At 52.2% G+C, this 17,723-nt stretch overlaps 2 protein-coding genes across 2 annotated transcripts in view; one reads left to right on the top strand and one right to left on the bottom strand.

Annotated features, from left to right (window-relative positions):
* The first annotated feature begins 87 nt into the window (after window positions 1–87).
* On the top strand, window positions 88–1,916 carry LOC104827977 (cytochrome b561). Its single transcript, XM_010561365.1, has 5 exons — window positions 88–289; window positions 513–611; window positions 691–794; window positions 867–1,024; window positions 1,718–1,916. The coding sequence occupies exons 1-5, from the start codon at window positions 88–90 to the stop codon at window positions 1,914–1,916; spliced, it is 762 nt and encodes a 253-aa protein (XP_010559667.1).
* Window positions 1,917–9,187: 7,271 nt separating this feature from the next.
* TANC2 (tetratricopeptide repeat, ankyrin repeat and coiled-coil containing 2) overlaps window positions 9,188–17,723 on the bottom strand; it is a 208,362-nt gene continuing 199,826 nt past the window's right edge. Inside the window, exons 23-26 of the mRNA XM_010561364.1 lie at window positions 16,867–16,958; window positions 15,273–15,419; window positions 13,201–13,301; window positions 9,188–11,138 (exon numbers count right to left, since the gene is read on the bottom strand). Coding sequence (XP_010559666.1) covers window positions 9,188–11,138; window positions 13,201–13,301; window positions 15,273–15,419; window positions 16,867–16,958 — 2,291 coding nt within the window. The remainder of the gene's footprint in view (window positions 11,139–13,200; window positions 13,302–15,272; window positions 15,420–16,866; window positions 16,959–17,723) is intronic.

The following is a 17,723-nucleotide window of genomic DNA, read 5'->3' as shown; positions in this document are numbered from 1 at the left end:
GCACCGGGGCCGGCCGGGACCCCCCGGCTCCCACGCGAGACCACCCGTGGCTTCGTTGCCTTCTCCTCTCTGTCCCCTCAGGCCAGCATGGACGGCGCTCCGCCGCCCGCCAGCCCCGCCGGGCTTTCGGCGTACGTGGTCGTGTCGCAACTGCTGGGCCTGACGCTGCTGGCCACCACCGGAGCCTGGCTGGGTCGCTACCGGGGCGGCGTGGCTTGGCACGGCCTCCTCCAGTTCAACGTCCACCCCCTCTGCATGGTGCTGGGCATGGTTTTCCTCCAAGGTGACGGTGAGCAGGATGGCGGGACGAACGCTTTGTCCCAGCTGCGGCCTTCAAAGCCCCCGGAGCTGCAGCTGGGCAGGGAATGACGGGGACAAAACGGTGACGAATGAGACCGGGAAGATGCTCCGGGACCCCCCCGCCTGCGTGCAGCACCCTGGGGAGACGCGGGGTGCTGGGGAGGTGGGAGACCCCCCCCCCAAAGGATGCTCATCTGCCTTCTCTCCGGCAGCTCTCCTGGTTTACCGGGTCTTCAGGCACGAAGCCAAGCGCTCCACCAAGGCGCTGCACGCGCTGCTCCACGGCCTGGCGCTGGTCGTCGCCCTCGTCGGTGAGCGCCGGGGGCGGCCGGGATGGACGGACGGATGGGGCTGGATCCGGCCCCGGCGGTAACGGGCTCCTCTCCGCAGGCATCGTCGCCGTCTTCGAGTCCCACCGGACCAAGGGCATCCCCGACATGTACAGCTTGCACAGCTGGTGCGGGATGGCTGCTTTCGTGCTCTACCTTCTGCAGGTGAGGGCTGGGGAGCCCCTGGGGGGGGAAGGGACCCTGCAGCCCCCCCGTAACATCCCCACACCCCCACAGTGGCTCCTGGGTTTCGGTTTCTTCCTGCTCCCCGGTGCCTCCTTCTCGCTTCGGAGCCGGTACAAACCCCAGCACGTCTTCTTCGGCATCGCCCTCTTTGCCCTCTCCATCGCCGCCTGCTTGCTGGGCATTACTGAGATGCTTCTCTTCAACATCAGGTGGGTGATGGAGCTGGGGGGGTGGTGGTAGCCCCCCCAGACCTCCCTGACCCCCAGCGAAGGGCTGCTTCAGCCCCGTGGGGCAGAGTCTGGCCCCTGCTCAGGCTGTGGCTCTGCGGTTATTAAATCTCCCCTCCTTCCCCCAAAGCCTTTAGTTCTGCTCCTGCTGAGTCACTTCCCAGATGATGTTTAACAAGGGCTGGATCCTGCGACAGCTTTCTTTGAGGATGGGGGTAAAATACCCACCCTCGCCTCTCTGCAGCCAGGCGTTTTCAGAAACCTCCTGCGACGCTCACGTCCCCGAGGCCTCTGTCCTCACAGCTGGAGGACACAGCGATGGTCCCAGCAGCACATTGGGGTCCCCCCCCCCAAACCCCAGCCCCATAGGGACACGGTTATGGGGTACCCCAGGAGCCACGTCCCTCTGGCTGGGGGAGCACATCTGGCAGGGGAGGTGCTGGGCTGCCTATAGCCCTGCTACAGGACCGCGGCCCCAGTTTTCTCTGCTGTCACCAAGAGCATCCCTCCCCAAAGCAAGCAGCACCTGCGTACTCCCCTCTTGCTCTGATTTGGGGGAATGGGACCTTTCCCAGGGCGTGTGCCCAGGAGATGAGGATGAGGAGGGGGTCCCAGCCAGGGTAGGGACAGGCCACCCACACCCCGAGGCTTGAGCATCTCCCTCTGCCCCCGCAGGGACTCCTACAGCCAGTTTGTGCCCGAAGGTGTCCTGGCCAACACCCTGGGAGTGCTGCTGGTGGCCTTCGGGCTGGTGGTGGGCTACGTGTTGACGCGGGACGACTGGAAGCGCCCGCCGCTGGCCGAGGAGCTGGCCCTCTCCATGGACTTCAAGACCCTGACGGAGGGCGAGAGCCCCGGTGGTGGCAGCCAGTGACGTCCCCAGCTCCCCGGTCCCCGGCACGAGCTCCTTGTGGTGTCCGTGGGACGTTCCTGCGTACCCCGTCCCCAGCGTCTTGGGGCTCTGCCCGGCTCAGGGTGACGAGGACAGCGGGGGAAGGACACGCTTGTTGGTGTGACGCTGCCCGTTGGGTTCAGCCTCGCTTGGCCTTAAATCTTCCCCAGCTCTGCCCCGCGTAGCCCCCAGTAACCCCCCCCCCGGGCCAGCCCTCAGCCCCGTGGGGACAGCAGTGGCACTGGGGGATGAAGGATGGGGGTCCCTGGGCTGTGCCCTGCTCTGGGGACCAGGGGGGGTGGGAGCCCACGTTTCCCCGCTGCGAGGGGCTGAAGCCCAAAGCCCGTTCTCGGTGCTGATGGGCAGAGGGGATGTTTGCCATCACCCAGATTTCCCACTCGCTGGCAGCCCATTGCCCTCCAAGTGCGGCTCCAGGTGGGGGCTGCTCCCCCCCAGAGGGCTCCCCGGGGGCTCGGAGCAACCAGGCATCTGTGCAGGTTCAGCGTCTTCACGTCTGAATTGTTTTCACCTCTCGTGTCATGTGTCGTCTGCTCAGTGGATGTTCCTGACGTCAATAAATGTTTGCAGCTAACCCCGTCCTCCTCCCATCTCTGCTCCCCCAGCTCGTTGTTTTGGGGTACCCCTGAGGTCCCATGTGCCGTGGACAGCCGGGAAAGGAGCTGCCCGAGGGGCTGGGGAGGCCAGGGTGGGTGTTTGGGGTGGGATTGTCCTGTCCGGGCCCCGTGCCATGCACCCGGTGGCTGCGTGAGAGACCCCACGGGGACATCTCCAGGGTCTGGCCACACACTGGACGTGCCTATGGAAGTGGGGGAGACCCACTGCCGTTGAGGAGGTCCATCCCTGACACACGGGCTCGTCTCCTCCGCTGAAAGCGTCCCCTCTTCCTTCTGGGTTACGGCACAGGCAGCCGTGCAGGTGAAGCTCCCGGCGCGCTGCAAAGCAAATGCAGCCCCTGGCAAAGGCACAAGCCCAAGCCTGGGGGTTTTTGCTCACCGCAACCTCGATGCGCCGCATCCTTCCAGCGCTGCCCATCCAGTGCGGTCCGGCGGCCGGAGGCAGGGATGCTCGCAGCTGCGAGGGGCGTTCAGCTGCAAAACTGAGCCCTGGGTTTGGGCAGGGATGAAGCGAGCAGGCACACGGGTTCTCGGGAGCTGCAGGGCTCCAGTGACCACAGCACTGAGCTGTGCTTTCCACAATTTAATCCAGAAAAAACTCTCCGATGCGGTTCCCTCCCCTATTTTATTAATGCCCCTTACCTCACGGCAGCAGCAGCGCTGCCTCTGTCCCCTCCTGCTCCCGGTGGTGCCGGGTCCCCGTCCCCATCCCCACACAGCGACAACCAGACCTGACCCTTGTGCCGTCCTGACATCCCCAGGTTATTTCCATGCCGACAGGCCACAACACGCTCCTTCACTCACCGCAGCGTGGGAAAAACGCCAGGCCAGACGCCGTTTCCAAGTGTTAACCATTTATAAATAAGTACATTTTTTCATACATACAGTTTTCATTGTACAGATTACAATCTGTATACATTGGGGGGGAATGCATTCTTTTGAACTTTTCACATCTATCTCACAGCTCACATGTACAGACAAGAAAACTCTGCTCAAGCAAATACAGCAAAGGAAAAAATATGTTTTCTTCTTTCCTTATACATGAGAGGCGAAGGCCTCCGCTGTCGGCAGGGGTTGCTCTTCCCACTGCACAATATCACAACTGTGTGGTGTTCAATATATCAGTAGAGAGAACAGAACATGCATTGAATAATATACTGTACAGAGAGAAAGTCCTTTACATCAGAATTATAGAAAAGCTAAAGGAAAATTTAAGTGTCTTAAAGATCTTCCCAGCAAGTGTCTCGGAGGATGGCAACCAGGGAATTGTACCAAGCACAAGGTGTGTGTACTGTACGTGTTTGTACCAAACTCAGATCCTCTCGGATGTGAAGACAGAAGGGAGACGAAACGCTGAATGCAACACTATGGGAAAGAAAAGGCTGGACAGGGATGACACCGGCAGTACTGGCAGAGTCCACACGAGTCTCTGGGTTATCGGTGTAGCAACAAAACGGACTTTACGTAGCACACAGTGCTGCTCTCAGTGTCTGGCTTATCAGTGCACAGCAAGGCAGACCCACGGTGAAGTGACCCAATGCCCTGGGCGTGAGGCTTTCCCACCCACCCAGCACGACCCCGACCCGCCGGAGGAGACAACCCGCCGCCCCACCTTCCTCGGACAGCGTCACCTGGAAGGGACAAAGTCTTTTGGCAAAGCAGCCCTCTGTTTTCGCGACTATCAGATGCGATCCTGTTGGACGGGACCTGGCTGCTGACTCCCCAGTACCGTGACAGCTAGAAAATGAGCAGGAGGAAAGGATACGGCGGATGGGTTTGGTGTCCATTGGCTTTCCCGGTGACGGTCGCGCTAGCTGTGTTTTCTCTCGGGTAGGTCTGTAACAGTTGCGGTGAGATCCAGCTGTATAGTCAGGAGTTGGACATGAACGCATCTTGCTAAAGAATTGAGCCCTTAGTGGTTTATATTAGAAAAAAGAGTTTGATTGAATGAAAATCCAGCAACTATTCACACAAATCTGAAAAAAACGCAGATTAACTTTCAACCATTGTGCTTTGTGTCCAACACGCACCCCGCCAGACTTTGCGTAGAGCAACCAGCACGGGGTGAAGGCATTTATCCACAGAGGTCCCAGCGGGTACAACAGCTCTTCCCCTAAGCCCTTGGTCAAACACCGTTAATCCTGGTAGAAGAGTTATCTTGAATTCCCAAGACTAAAGCAAAGTACAACCACCAAAGAGCTCACGACAGCTCACCGCGGACCCCCCTTTGCAAGGAAGGCGGAGGACGAGCAGGCACACCGGCTTGCTTTTCTCTAGATAAGGCGGAGCTGGCACTTCGGTTTTAGCTAGACTTCTTCTGGGTAACCCTGAATATACAGCAACCTTTGTACAAGGGGACTGAATCGCTCCAAATTTAGCAGCCACCCTGGTTCCGGACCTAATCCAAGTATGGCTTAGGTGTTTGTCATACGCACACACAAATGTTCACACTAGCCAAGCAGTTTTCTTTACAGCCAGGTTAAAGAAAAAAAAACCCAAAAAGTTCAGTGCTCGGACGGACCCACCTGCGGGCACCGGTGCCAGGCAGCAGACGGACAGACAGACATATGCACTCCTCGGTTTGTCGGGAGCTGGCCAGCCCGCGCTCTCCCAAGCAGTGGCGCGGAGAAGGCGGCTCAGGCTGCGCGGCACCTTCACCTTTGGAGACAGATCCCAAGGGATCCGTCTTTGTAAAACACTCCCTTTCCTAAGCACTAACGACTATTTTCAAAGCCCTCCAATGCCATTCCCAGCCTGGCTGGTAGGGGACCGCTGCAAAGCCCCCACCAGGCGGATGTCCCCTCCCTTGGGACCAGAGCATCCTCCCAGCCTGGGAGATAAAGCAAGAGCCGGTGAATCCCCACCCGAGGATGCGGCAGACACCCACACCCCAAGCTGGGAGAGAAGATTTCGGCTTTGCGGCGGCACACGCAGCTCTTGGAGTGGCTGCGGGCAGAAGACGAGAGACAGCTGGTGGGAAGGTCAGCTAAATACAGGGGTCGGCTTTGGCATCGCCTACCCAACGCGCCCCAAGAACCAAACCCGGAGGTTTCAACGCCATCAAGAACCTGCTTTACTCGGTGCACCTACGAATCCTACTCGCTCGCAGGACGGGGGCTCGCCAGCGGTGCCACTGCAGCCGGGGAAGGGATGGAGGTGCTGGCTGGCAGCGTTGTCCCACATCTTAATTACTCAAAGAGTAATTAAATATGTAGCACGGACGGACAAGACGGCACCGACCCTGAAACTCTGCGCATGCTTCCGCAACGCGGCCTGGGCTCGTCAGATCGAGATCTAAGATGACAGGGCGAAGGGACGTCAGGCGAGATCCGAGCCTCGTGCTCCACCGAGCCACGTGTACAACAGCGCGCTTCACAACAGGACCACGCACGACAGCACAATACGGAACAACCTCTGCTTTTCGTCCATGCCAAATCCGAATCGTGACTTTGAGGACACAGGGCACTGCGTAAAGAACGGCTTTTCCAGGGAGCGGTGTGCTCCTCACCCACCCGGGGATGACAGCAGCCATCCTGCCTCAACTGTCCCTAAGAGAATTGCTGGGGAAGTGCTTTAAAACCACCGCAAATAATTTTGTATTTAAAAATTACTCAATCTGTTGATGCTTATATACAAGAGTCAGTTCTTGTGCTATAAATGTTATGATTCATTGCTTCGTTTCTTTTCTTTTTTCCTTTTTTTTTTGAAAAATACACTAAGAGACAAGAGCTGTTTTGCTATTTTCTAATGAAGACACTACTCACGCTTAAATATCCAGTATTTATCATAGTAACAAATTCAAACAGTAAAGTGCACCCATTTACAGAGAGAACAGATGGAAAACCATTAGTGCAAGAATCCTGTGAAAAATGTAACACGTGGTATCGTGAAAAAACCTGCACGCCGCAGTATTTAAGCCTTCTTTCAGCTTGGTGTTTGTGTTAAAAGTGTGAGCTGTTTTCTTTTTCCCTTAAAACGTCTTCATAAACCCAAAAGTTATACACAGAAGTGCTGTGAGGGGATGTTTCGGAAGGACAGTACTGGGAGCACACAGCAGTGAATAGCAAAAGCAAAGCATGGGCAGTTCTCGCATCGCTGCTCTCGGATCGTCCCGTTTGCATCTCAGCGGAGAGAAACGGCTCACAGCCATAGCACATCTCGCTCGGCCGTATAAAATAGGGACGGGGCTGAATTTGGTTACTTTTTCCTTTCAAAGAAGCAACTAAAGGTAGGAAGCCACTCACTCGAACAGAAAGCTGGATGGGAGGCGTTGAGCAAAGCGACTGGTGCTGCTCCAGACCCACAGATACGCATGTCCTAGCTATAGGTGCACTGTATGCGGAGAAGAAATTGGTTATTCCTTATAAAGCAGAACACGCTGCTTCAAAAAAAAGAGAGGAAGAAAAAAAAAAATCATCACACCCCCTTTGCAAGGGGAGAAATAGTGCATGAAGCTGAGTGTCCCCACAGCCGCGGGGAGCCCACCCTACCGAAGGGTCCCCCAGTCTACCGAGTCCTGTAATAAAGCAAAGAGTCAGCACTGGGTTGCACCTCGAGAAAGAAAACACCAACCTCAATCCAAATACTGGCTTGGGCAAACACCAAATAGCCCAAAAGAGCACAAGAATCGCCAAACCCCATGGAGGAAACACCCCCTGAACCCTCTCAACGTGTCTATGAGACACAAGCTTCCATCGTCCCAAGGTATGCACGTCCCAGTTTGCTCTGAGCAAATTAGGCAACGAAACAGCAATGAGATGTGCTGATCCACACACAGGAATAAAAAAAGAAAGCCCCATCGAAGCCAGGGTTTGCTTAAGAGTTTCAGACCAAGTCCTTAGCTGGTATAAATGGATGTAGCTGCACTGATGTCGCGCTGGGGATATGCTCTTTTACACCAGCGGAGGTTGGACCCCATGATTTGGTTCAAGAAGTCTTGCAATCTATTCGTATAGCCCTTTGGAAACACCGAAAGGTATCGCTCCTCCTGCTCAGCACTGAAATCGCTCTTAAGAGTTGATATGAGTGAGGTTCGGCATTGGGCAACAGGCACTATTTTGCTTTAAAACAAGCTACAGGGTTATCACTCTCTCCCCTGTTCATCCCACCCTTCACCCTCAGTAACTGAAAAGGCAGATTACAAACCCACCAGTAATAAACAAATCTGTAAAGAAAGTTCCTCCACCCCCCGCCCCCCCCAAATTTCAGAGAATAATTGACAAATTATTGAAAATCCTATAAAAAGGATTTTGGAACCGTCCCCTGCTTTTCACACTGTCTTATTGTGATTTGCATTTGATTTAAAAAAAAAAAATAGAAAAAACAACGCAAACCAAAAAATGTCCTGAAATAGATCGCATAAATAAATTATAAATATCTTTGTTTTAACTACAGCTCCTTAAAAAGCAAAACATGGTCTCTACCATTTACAGGTATGGAACACGGCAATCGCTTTCCAAGATTTTGGAAACAGATCTTAGAGGAGCGCGGCCCTCGCTACAGCACCGGCTCCGCGGGTGGGAGCGAGCTGGAGGGAAGGGATGCTGCAGGGCTGGGGTTGCTGAAGGACCCCTCCTGTCTCAGGAACCATCGTGCCACGTTACGCATCCTCATCATAAAAGAATTCTAAAAAAAAATTTTAAATTGCAATTTTCTTCCTCGAATACCGTTTTCTAAATCAGATTTCTGTTTTCCCTTGCAAGTAAGAAAAAGTCCACCCAATGAAACCCCGAACGTTAAACCGTCCCGGTGAAAACGCGGTGGTGCGTGTGAGGTGCAGTCATCCGCTAACTGTGTGAAGAAGAAGTTGTTGTAATCCCAGTTCACGCACAAGAGGTTTCTGGCCAATTCCCTTGGCTGACTAAAACGCATACGAAGGGCCAACTTTAATCTCTCAATGCTTGTAAAATGCCCCGGAGCAAATCGGTGTCGGGGCACCCGGCAGGCAGCTTGCAAAGCAGCAAAGCATCGTGTGATCCCCACCCCTTCTGGCTGATGACGCGGTTAAATAACAAAGGAATCCAATTCGGATTAAACTGCTATAAACCGGATGAAGCAGGATGGTTACTCTGCATAGCTACTCGGTATTAAAACTCATCGTGCCCTTGCTTGCTGTGGGTAATTTGCTCCTCGGGGCAAAGAGCCAAACGACCCTGCTGGCACGGGGACCTGCGGATGCAGCCTTGGGAAAGGCTCCTGTGATCCCTGCTCTGCTCCCGCTAGGAATTCCTATCAGAACTGCGTAAGAGCTCATCGAGACAAAAGAAACCCATTTAAATCAAACGCGATTGTCTCTTGAAAAAGAGCTGGTTACCTCCTGCTGCGTAGGGGCTATTTCTGGACCACCCCGCACCATGTACTAAGGTATCCTGGTTGGGAACTTAGCTGGAATTGGGCAAACGATACTGGCTCGGCTGATGTTGGCTTCACGGTCAGCTGGGGAACGAAAGGGCTGGAGCACGTGCATGGCTGTCTGACCACCACACAAAGTACCGGAGAAACTTGGTCATGTAGCTACCAAAGAGAAATAAAAATAATAATAATAATCATAATATGCATGGAAATCAAGCTTGGAAGTGTGTGCTGAAAACATGAGGGTCTTACTCCAACAAGCGTCTTTTACACATTAGACTCCACAAATGGTCTCTTTGGTTTGATTGGGGATGTCTGCCCTTGCCTGGAGTCCCTGGAGAGCTGCCTGTACAGGTTGTCCTGGTAGGCCTGCGCCACAGGCAGCGTCCTTGCCACCTTGACGTCGGGGTACGAGGAGGCTTGGGTGACTCTCTCCAGGAGGTCTCCCCGGGACCCATTGGCCAGCATCCCATGGGGGCTGTAATAGTCTTCCTCTAGCAAATGGCCATTCTGTGCATTGTTGGTTTTGTTATAAAAGGCAATGTTGCTGATTGAAGAAGGCGGGCTAAATGATTCCGGCTGGGGGAGATTGCCAGGAGACGTCGGACTAATGACAGTGTCCACTGACGACACAGCCCAGGTCCGGTTCTGCTGATGGAGGTGGGGGTACTGCTGAGTCCGAGCCGTTTTATCTATGATTCCCATGAACGGTGTGGTCCGGGAACGGGCTGGCTCGCTGGGGTAACCCCCCTGCGTGGGAGAGACCGGAGAAAGTTCATCGCACGCTCTGTCATAAGCTGGCTTGAGAGGAATCTCCATTTGTTGAATCGAAGCAGAAGGGCGGAAATTGGGAGTCAGGTTGGAGGTGGAGGAGATGCTATTGCTGGAAGGAGAGAAGCGGAGGCCGACGCTCTGAGAGTGGAGCAGGGGCCTCGGAGTCGGCGGGTGAGGCTTGATTTCGCTGGGATTAACTGTGATGGGCCTTCTGATGAGATGAGACACATCTGGAGAGCCCAGCTGGCTGGCGGGGAGGGAAGAACGTTCCAGGTCAAGCTTCGAGTGACACACCGGATAGTAGGAAGCGGACTGGCTTCGCCCGATCTGAGGTGTCTGGCTGTATCTCATACCCCCCCTGTACGCCGAGGACGGTCTCTGCGGAAGGTCTTCTTTAGCCAGCCCGCCGTGCTGACAGATCGCTCCCGCGCTGAGGCTCGCCTGAACGTGCTGCACCGGTCTGCTGTCACCGACGATGCCCCCGATGGAGCCCTGGTAGACCAACCTGCTCTGGCTAACCCCCATTTCCCCTGACGCTGACTGGTACTTGCTGGCCATCGAGTGGGCAACCTGACTGTAAGCACCAGTTGGGATTACGGTACTCGAATGGACGGCTGAGCTGGGCTGGTTGCTCCTCACGATCTGCGCCTTGGCTGGCTGCAGCCTCAGCCCCTGCTGCGGCACAGCCACGGGGAGCTGGGGCATCTGGAAAGATCTCTGCGTCATCTTGGACAACGGAGACTTCGGTCTACCGGGGAGCTGGCTGACTCCGCTAGGTTCTTGCGGATAACGAACCGGGGAACCAGACTGGGACCTATAAACGCTCATGCTTTCTGCCGGGGGGCTGGCGCGATACTGAGGACCTCTACGAAGAGGAGAAGGTGGTGGGCTTTGATATTCCTTCCCTTGACTTCCGACAGGAGGTGGGCTGAAGCGGTAAGAGGAGCCCTGGTGAGCAGGGGATGTGTGCGGAGGACTGGGTCTATAATGCGAGTTTTGGTGTGTCGGAGACAGAGCAGGAGACGTGGACTGGTACCCTTGCCTGGTTGGCGAACCCACGGAGCTACTGGACCTGAAATCAAAGACCTGATGAGAGCCAAGAGGTGAGCCAGAAATATAGGCCGAGTCCCTGTGAGCTGGGGACGGGGGTGGGCTCTGGATGATGGGCAGCCCTTGGTTTGGCCTGGACTCTGTCTGCAAGCCGATGGAAACATTTTCTACGTCCTGCTCAAGGTACTCCTCCTCAAAGATGTCTTGCACGGAATACAGCTCTTCATGCTGGACTTCAGGTTCAGGCTCCACTGGGAGCGGCGGCGGCTGCTGCTGCTGCTGCTGCACCTGCCTGCACTCCTCTTCCACCCGCATCAGCAGCCGCTGGATCTCACGGTTGTTGGGACACAGCTTGATGGCCTCGTTCAGGTCCTCCAGGGCTGCTGAAAACTGCCTGCTTGACAAAGGGACAGAAATGAGAACTGAAATTACTCTGGACTGGAACGGAGCCGTTCTCGGAGGCTCCTGAGGGTTAAGTGGCTTGTCCGTGTTACTGAGGGAGATGTCTGTGATGGCTACCACTGGGTGCGTCTCTCAAACTCTGCCTTATGTGCCTCCCTCGGATTTATTTTATGCAAACTGAAGGAAAACACTGCCAGTCATTCTGGAGAAGAGGGGAACACAGTCCTGAGATGGCACAACTCCGACTAGCAAAACCGCCTGTCCTCTGCAGGCTAATTAATTACTCCTCACAGCACCGCCAGGAGCTCTGCCCCTGCGTTAACAAACGGGAAACCAAAGCATCAATAACTAAGAGCCAAGCTCACCACTACTGTAAACAAGCGCAGCTTTGACGGAGTTGCAACCGCTTACGCCAGTGAAAATTTAACTTCTGCCTGATGCCAAGACCACACAGTGTCAGGGCTGGCTCCAGAGCTCAGGGGCTCCCATGGGTCAGCGCTTTAGGCAAGGCTTGTCTCTCCAATTTTCCAATGGATTTGGCTAACTTCTTCAGAATGAAGGAATCGAGCAATGTTAGGGAGCCTGCGAGCCCCCGGGGAAGCCTTTGCAAGGGAAAGGCCAGCCTGTGAGGAGTAAAAGGGAGGTGGGGGTTCGGGGAAGGGGGTTGTCATTTACAGGGACACTGTTCGCTTTTGAGCAAAACCATCTGTTTGAACACGATTGTCATCTGGGGGGACGATCGCACCGAAAAACTCCCCAGCACCTCCCAACACTGGCCTAAGCTTTTGCACAAGCCATTGAAAACCAGGTGGAGGAAGGAAAAGCCTCCTGTTCCCCAGACTGTGCTGACCTCAGGGGTGCTGCTGGGCACAAGCTGGGAAATAGAGAAGAAAAGCCAAAGTTTCTGCTGGAGAGACCTGGGGAGAAAAGGACGCTTCAATGTGGGGAGGCTGATACTATCTGGAAAGGAACCCGGTTCTTACGCTTTCTTACAAGTGTTTTGGAAACAATGGAGAGGAAAACCATTAAAGGAAAGGCATTAGGTCAGTGTGGCTCAGCTAGCAGGACTTCTCTGCAGAACAGAAGGTCATGGCTTCACCTCCCACGTCAAGACCCGGTGGACCAGGCAGCGCAGCATTACCTGGGCCAGCAGCCTGGTTCCACACATCGCCTTGAGCATGGAAGGTCAAATGGTGGTGGTGTCTGCTGAGCTACGAAGTTTGCACAGGTGGACTTGACATACCTCCGGCTACTGGTGGTTCTCTGCACTGCCGTGCATGGCATTTTGGCTGCCGTTTAAAACCAGGATGCGCGCAATGACAGTGCACCCAGCCCTTCAGCACAGGACTCAAAAGCAAGCCCCTCCTGCTCATTTAGGAATGGCATTGATCGGTTTTGAAACTAATCTAATCTCACATCTTTTAGCCTTCAGGGAGGTTAACAAGTGAATCCTCCAGGCTCCATCTGAGATGCAGAGAGATCCCAGTGCTGCAGCTCTCTAGAAGCTGGTTGCAGTGCTCTGAGCACAAGCTATGCCTGAAAGCTCACCGGCTGGCGCTTGCCTGCACAGTCACTGCACAGCTAGTCAGCAGTTTCTGCCTTGCAAAAAGTGCTGTAGGACAGAGACATTCACAGATTTTAGGGCCGGAAGAGGTCGTAGTGATGAATGAGTCTGCCCTCTTGCATAACACGGGCCACAGGGCTTCCATGAGTCATATTTTGCTTCGAGTCTCAAGTTGTGGTTGAACTAAAGTGTATTTTTAAAAAGAATACCCAACTTCGGTGTAAAGGTTTCCAGTGTAGTAAGATGTTCAGACAAAGTTCAACTAAGATGAACCTCTCAAAACATTTGCATTCAGCTGTCTCCAGAAATTACCAAATGAGGGAGGGTGTTACTCTGGAGTTTGAGAGGTTGGTAATCTCATTAATGAACGTTCCTTTGCCATTTCTTCCCATGGGGACAGTGGTACGGTTTTGCACGGTGGATGCCTACATCAGTGCGGCCAGGCTCGAAGAGACCAGCCCCTCACACTTTTCTCTCTCTCTCTCCTCACCTGCTGCTGCGTTTGGCCCTTGCTCTTGCATAGTAAGCTTCATAAGATTTCGGTTTCAGCTCCAGTGCTTTAGTAGCAAATTCCTCCGCCATTCCAAAATCCTGTCATTACAATAGGTGTGCAGATAAGTAATTGAATAGATATAGAAATAAAAATATACACAGTTTGGGAAGAAAACAAACTTAATATGGACTTTTTTTTTTTTTTGCAGGTACCATGGAAAACTTCATGGTACTGGAATGTTTCACATGGATTCAACATCATTTACAGCCAGAGAGCTACAATGGCACGTCTGAAGACTCAAAGCCCTCTCGTAATGCTGGATGCTGTCACCACCCACAGAGGCCAGCGCGCCACTGGCTCCGTTCTCACTGTGTCCCCAACAAGTGCATGCAATATCCCTCTCCAACAACCTACAGTCTTGAGGAAACATCTGGTCTCACAGAGGCTGGAATGTAATCTCGTGAAGGATTTTTTTCCATAGTTGAAAGCAATAGGAAACCTTTCCCACGCCCTCTGCTTTCCCCTCTGCAACACACTGACATACTTCGAAGGGGCTGAATAAAACTGCACATGAAGGAAGGGACTACGATATCTCAGTAGCTACAAACAGTACTTGCCTGGCAAAGGTCTCCTATCAGTGCCACCCGTTCCACTGTTCCTTGCCTCTCCCCTACACCTCACTTGGGAGACTGGTTTGGGAGTGGGGAGGTAGAAGGTGGCAGCATGGGACGGAGACTGCTCTGGGTGCTTTTGAGTGGCAGTGCCACGAGATCAGACTATCAGCTATGGTTCAAATCCTGCCGGCTGTCCTCCCTTGCCTTCTCCTGAATGCTTCACGAACAAGCAAGCTCAGCTGAGGCTCAGCACTTGTGAAGGAGACCTCTTCCCAGTGGAGGGGCTTTCATTTCACAGCCAAACATTGCTTTGCATTGCTGACTTTGGGCTATGACCCTGGGCAGTTCTGGGAGAAAGGACTGAAGAGTACTCCTGATTTGGTCAAAAACTTGGTAAACAAACTCCTGCTACCTGGAGCTTGCTATCTGGATGCTCTGCCTGGGGAAGCTCATACTTCTGTTTGTACCTTCGGTAGCAGTTACTGAAGAGATACTGCCTAATAGACTAAACTGGGAATGTAGTCAAGAGGTAGGTACCTTTATGGTCTCATCTATAAGTGCAAAAACTGCAGGAGTAATTACAACCCTCTGAAATTTTCTATCACAAAACCTAGGATTCCCCAGTTAACAATAAACCCAAAATCTTGTCCTTAAAGCGCAGGCTTAGCTGCGAGTTGGCTTGTTTAAAGAGAAGGTTCACACTTTTTCTACAAACTGTGCTGTTTGTTCAGCAGCATTCAGATTCTACTTCCATTGCTTTTCATCTTTCTCCCTCACAGCTTAAAGAAATGAAGGTGTCACAGAAACCCTTTCCCCTCCAGTGTAATCTTCGCTGGCTCACGGCCTCGGCGGAGATTTCACTTTTCGAGTCTAGGGAGACTTTAAGTTGTTGAGGTGAAAGCCCCTGCACGCAGAGCAAGGGGGAGGTGGCACTTGTCTGCTGGAAGAACAGACACGCTGCAGGAGTTGGTCGCTAGATGCTGCTAGATTGGACCAAAGAGATTGACAGTGATCTGGCAGTTTTGGGAGGAGAGGGAGTATGTGGGGGTGTTTCTGGATGAGTCACTGCCCTGGGGAAGTGCTAGCCCCCTAAGCATATGCTCCTTCATTTTAAATTAATTAGTATTCAAAGGAGCACATCTCCTGGCTCCTCCCTCATCGCTGCCCTAGAAATCTGGAAAATGCCTCCACCCCCAATTCACATCATCATCAAAAGGGAGTAATAAAAAATTCAAAAAGCTATAAACATAGCAATGAATTTTTAATCATCAGAAATGCATACTAAATCATTACTTCTTTTGAATTATAATATGTCAGTGCTCTGTGAAGGACAACCAGGTTACACAGAGGAGAGATCTCAGAGGTCAAAGCACAAATACAGGATGGACACGTCTCTGTGCACAGGCAGAAAGCTGGCAGCTTGCGCTTAAGGCCATGAAGAGTGGGGAGACTTACGTTCATTTTCCTTCGACACCGGGAGAGGTTGAGAAGGAGCGACACCTTCAGCTCACGGAAGGTTTTCAGGTCTTCTCCAAACCCTTCCCTGGGGAATTTTTTCAGAGCATACTGGTAGCGCTGGGCAGCCTCTTTCACTTTACCTTTCTAATAGAAGGAGAACATGTCAAAACACATCCTTGGGTTGAGTTTACTTCACTGCAGAGAACTCACTGACCAGCCCCACGAAAGTTTTAGGTGGTTAAGGTAACTTGACTTCACTATTTAGCTCTTTTCTAGAAAGGAAAGCCAGAACGTTTGATCAAGGGAGCATCTGATCTGGAAATGCAGATGTCTTGTGCAAGTTGAGCTCTCCCACTTAGTACAGAGTTGTCACGCTACAGTGGGAAACACAGCAGAACTTGTGTTCTGCTAACTTGATACAACTCCATCTGGTTTCTGGATGGATGGCCTTCTGAGCTGGGTGATCAGTAACCCATTTCTGGACAACACCTTACACCCAAAGCTTAGTAAGGACCAGGGATGGTAAAGAATACGAAGTGTGGGACTTTGGGTGGAGTTCCTGGGGCTCAGAGAAGCCTCTGCAATAGCAAAGATAAATGTTATGGCACCGATGTGGCTCTGAAGTTGGACGAACCAGTTGAGATTCATCTCCCTGGACTTTAGATGTCTGAAAATTAGGTGTCTACATCTAAGCCTGTCAACCAGGTTCCTTTTATAGTTATTGGGACGCAACAGTCACCTTCAAAGGGCGACTCATCTTTGCTATTTTGGGCACCTATTTTTGGGATGGATGATCTGCACCCTGGAGAGGGGCAGCCGTGGCAGCTAGGGTGAAAGAAAGAGGGCAAAATGGGATCTAGGACATAAATTTTGCAGCTACAAATAGTAAGCTTTAAAACTTTGTAGACTCAGGTTTCTCAGCTGTATCATGTATCTCTGGCAGATAACTCCAGTTACAATGCCAGCTTTGCATATTTTCTGCTTCACCCTTAGAGCCTAACAGTGAATCATTGTTGTACTTGCACATTTTGTGTGTGTGTGCAAATCTCCAGGTTTTAAAGATCGGCTTAAAATAAACACAGAGCAAAAAAGACTCTCTAACTGTAATGGTGGAATGTCTCCCATGGGCTAAAGGACACGACAAAGCCATCTGTGTCCTGACAATCTGTTTTCACTGCAAAAAGTTTCTTCCAGGAGTTTTTCTGGGATATACTATCTTGTTGCCTTGTTCCACAGCAGTGAGCCTGCTAGGTAATGACAATGTTGCCAGATCTGATGCAATGACATCAGCGCTCTGAACCTCTGTAAAACACTTGGTTTCTGGTGTTTTCAAAGAGGAAATGAAGCGCTGGCTCAAATCCAGAATGCAGAGAGACTTGGCTTTGCTTCAGCTTCATTACAGATTTGGGCAATCAGTCCCCCCTCCCCAACTCCACTAACCAAAACCAAACAGTTTGCAACACAAGGAACGCTGTCAGCAGTAGCTTTTACTTGCCATGGTTTAAGGCAGCAGCATTGCTCACTCAAAACCTCATACAAAGTTGTGCTGCAAGCTGCATCTGTTCAATTTTTCCAAAAACACGCTTCTCACCTTATAAAACATGTCTCCCTCCTCCATCAGCTTGCTCAACAGGATGATCATGATGTCTGGTTTGGAGGTTGCCATCGCCCATGTTGCTGGACCTGTAGTGTACAGGATGCATGATGGGTAAAAAACTCATACAATGCAAGGGTGGTAGGAAGCTGGGTGGAAAAAATATCCTGGGGTGGGAATTTCTGCTGGAGAGAACAACTTGGCATGGTCAAAGGGCAGAGCGCTCCAAATGATCGAGCTGACAGTTCCTCTCGCACTTAAATTAACGTCATCCACATTGCAATGGTTTTCCTTTGCAGTCATTAAGGCTAATCCTAATCACCACCACCATGATGGTCTGGGAAATGACGGGAGCCATTTCCACAAGAGGGCAGTGCTGATTGTGGAACCAGCTGGGGTGGGGGAAACAAAACATATTTAAAAGGAGAAATCAGAGTGGTTACATAAAAGCATTTCTAAATTAAAATCTCTGGAAGTGTACTAGGAAATCTGCAGTTCGACTGTCGATAGGCGTTTTGTGTTTAAGTGCATTGTGATTTCCAACTTCACAAGATGTGAAATACTAGAGTAGAAAATCCATTAAGGCGGAAAATACAACAAAGGAAAGATCGTGTCTAAGTGCTGCCGGTGCCAAAGCCATCCGTTGGGCTGGGGACATGCTGGCTCTGCGCAGGGGTCCGCCCATGCAGAGCCAGTTGTTATCTCAAGGACTAATACTGGGAGGGAAGGGGTGGCAAAAATTTGGGGACAACTCATTAGTGTGGGTGAAGAATAAGTCAACAATATTCTATAAGTAGATTCAGTACATTTTGGGGGAAGGAGGTTAGTTTTTGAGTTCAAGTTATTCTCTGCAA

Source organism: Haliaeetus leucocephalus, unplaced genomic scaffold, assembly GCF_000737465.1.
Source record: "Haliaeetus leucocephalus isolate CR32 unplaced genomic scaffold, Haliaeetus_leucocephalus-4.0 Scaffold144, whole genome shotgun sequence".
Classification (NCBI taxonomy): Eukaryota; Metazoa; Chordata; class Aves; order Accipitriformes; family Accipitridae; genus Haliaeetus; species Haliaeetus leucocephalus.
Note: the sequence above shows the minus strand (reverse complement) of the source record. Positions and strands in the feature narration are given on the sequence as shown.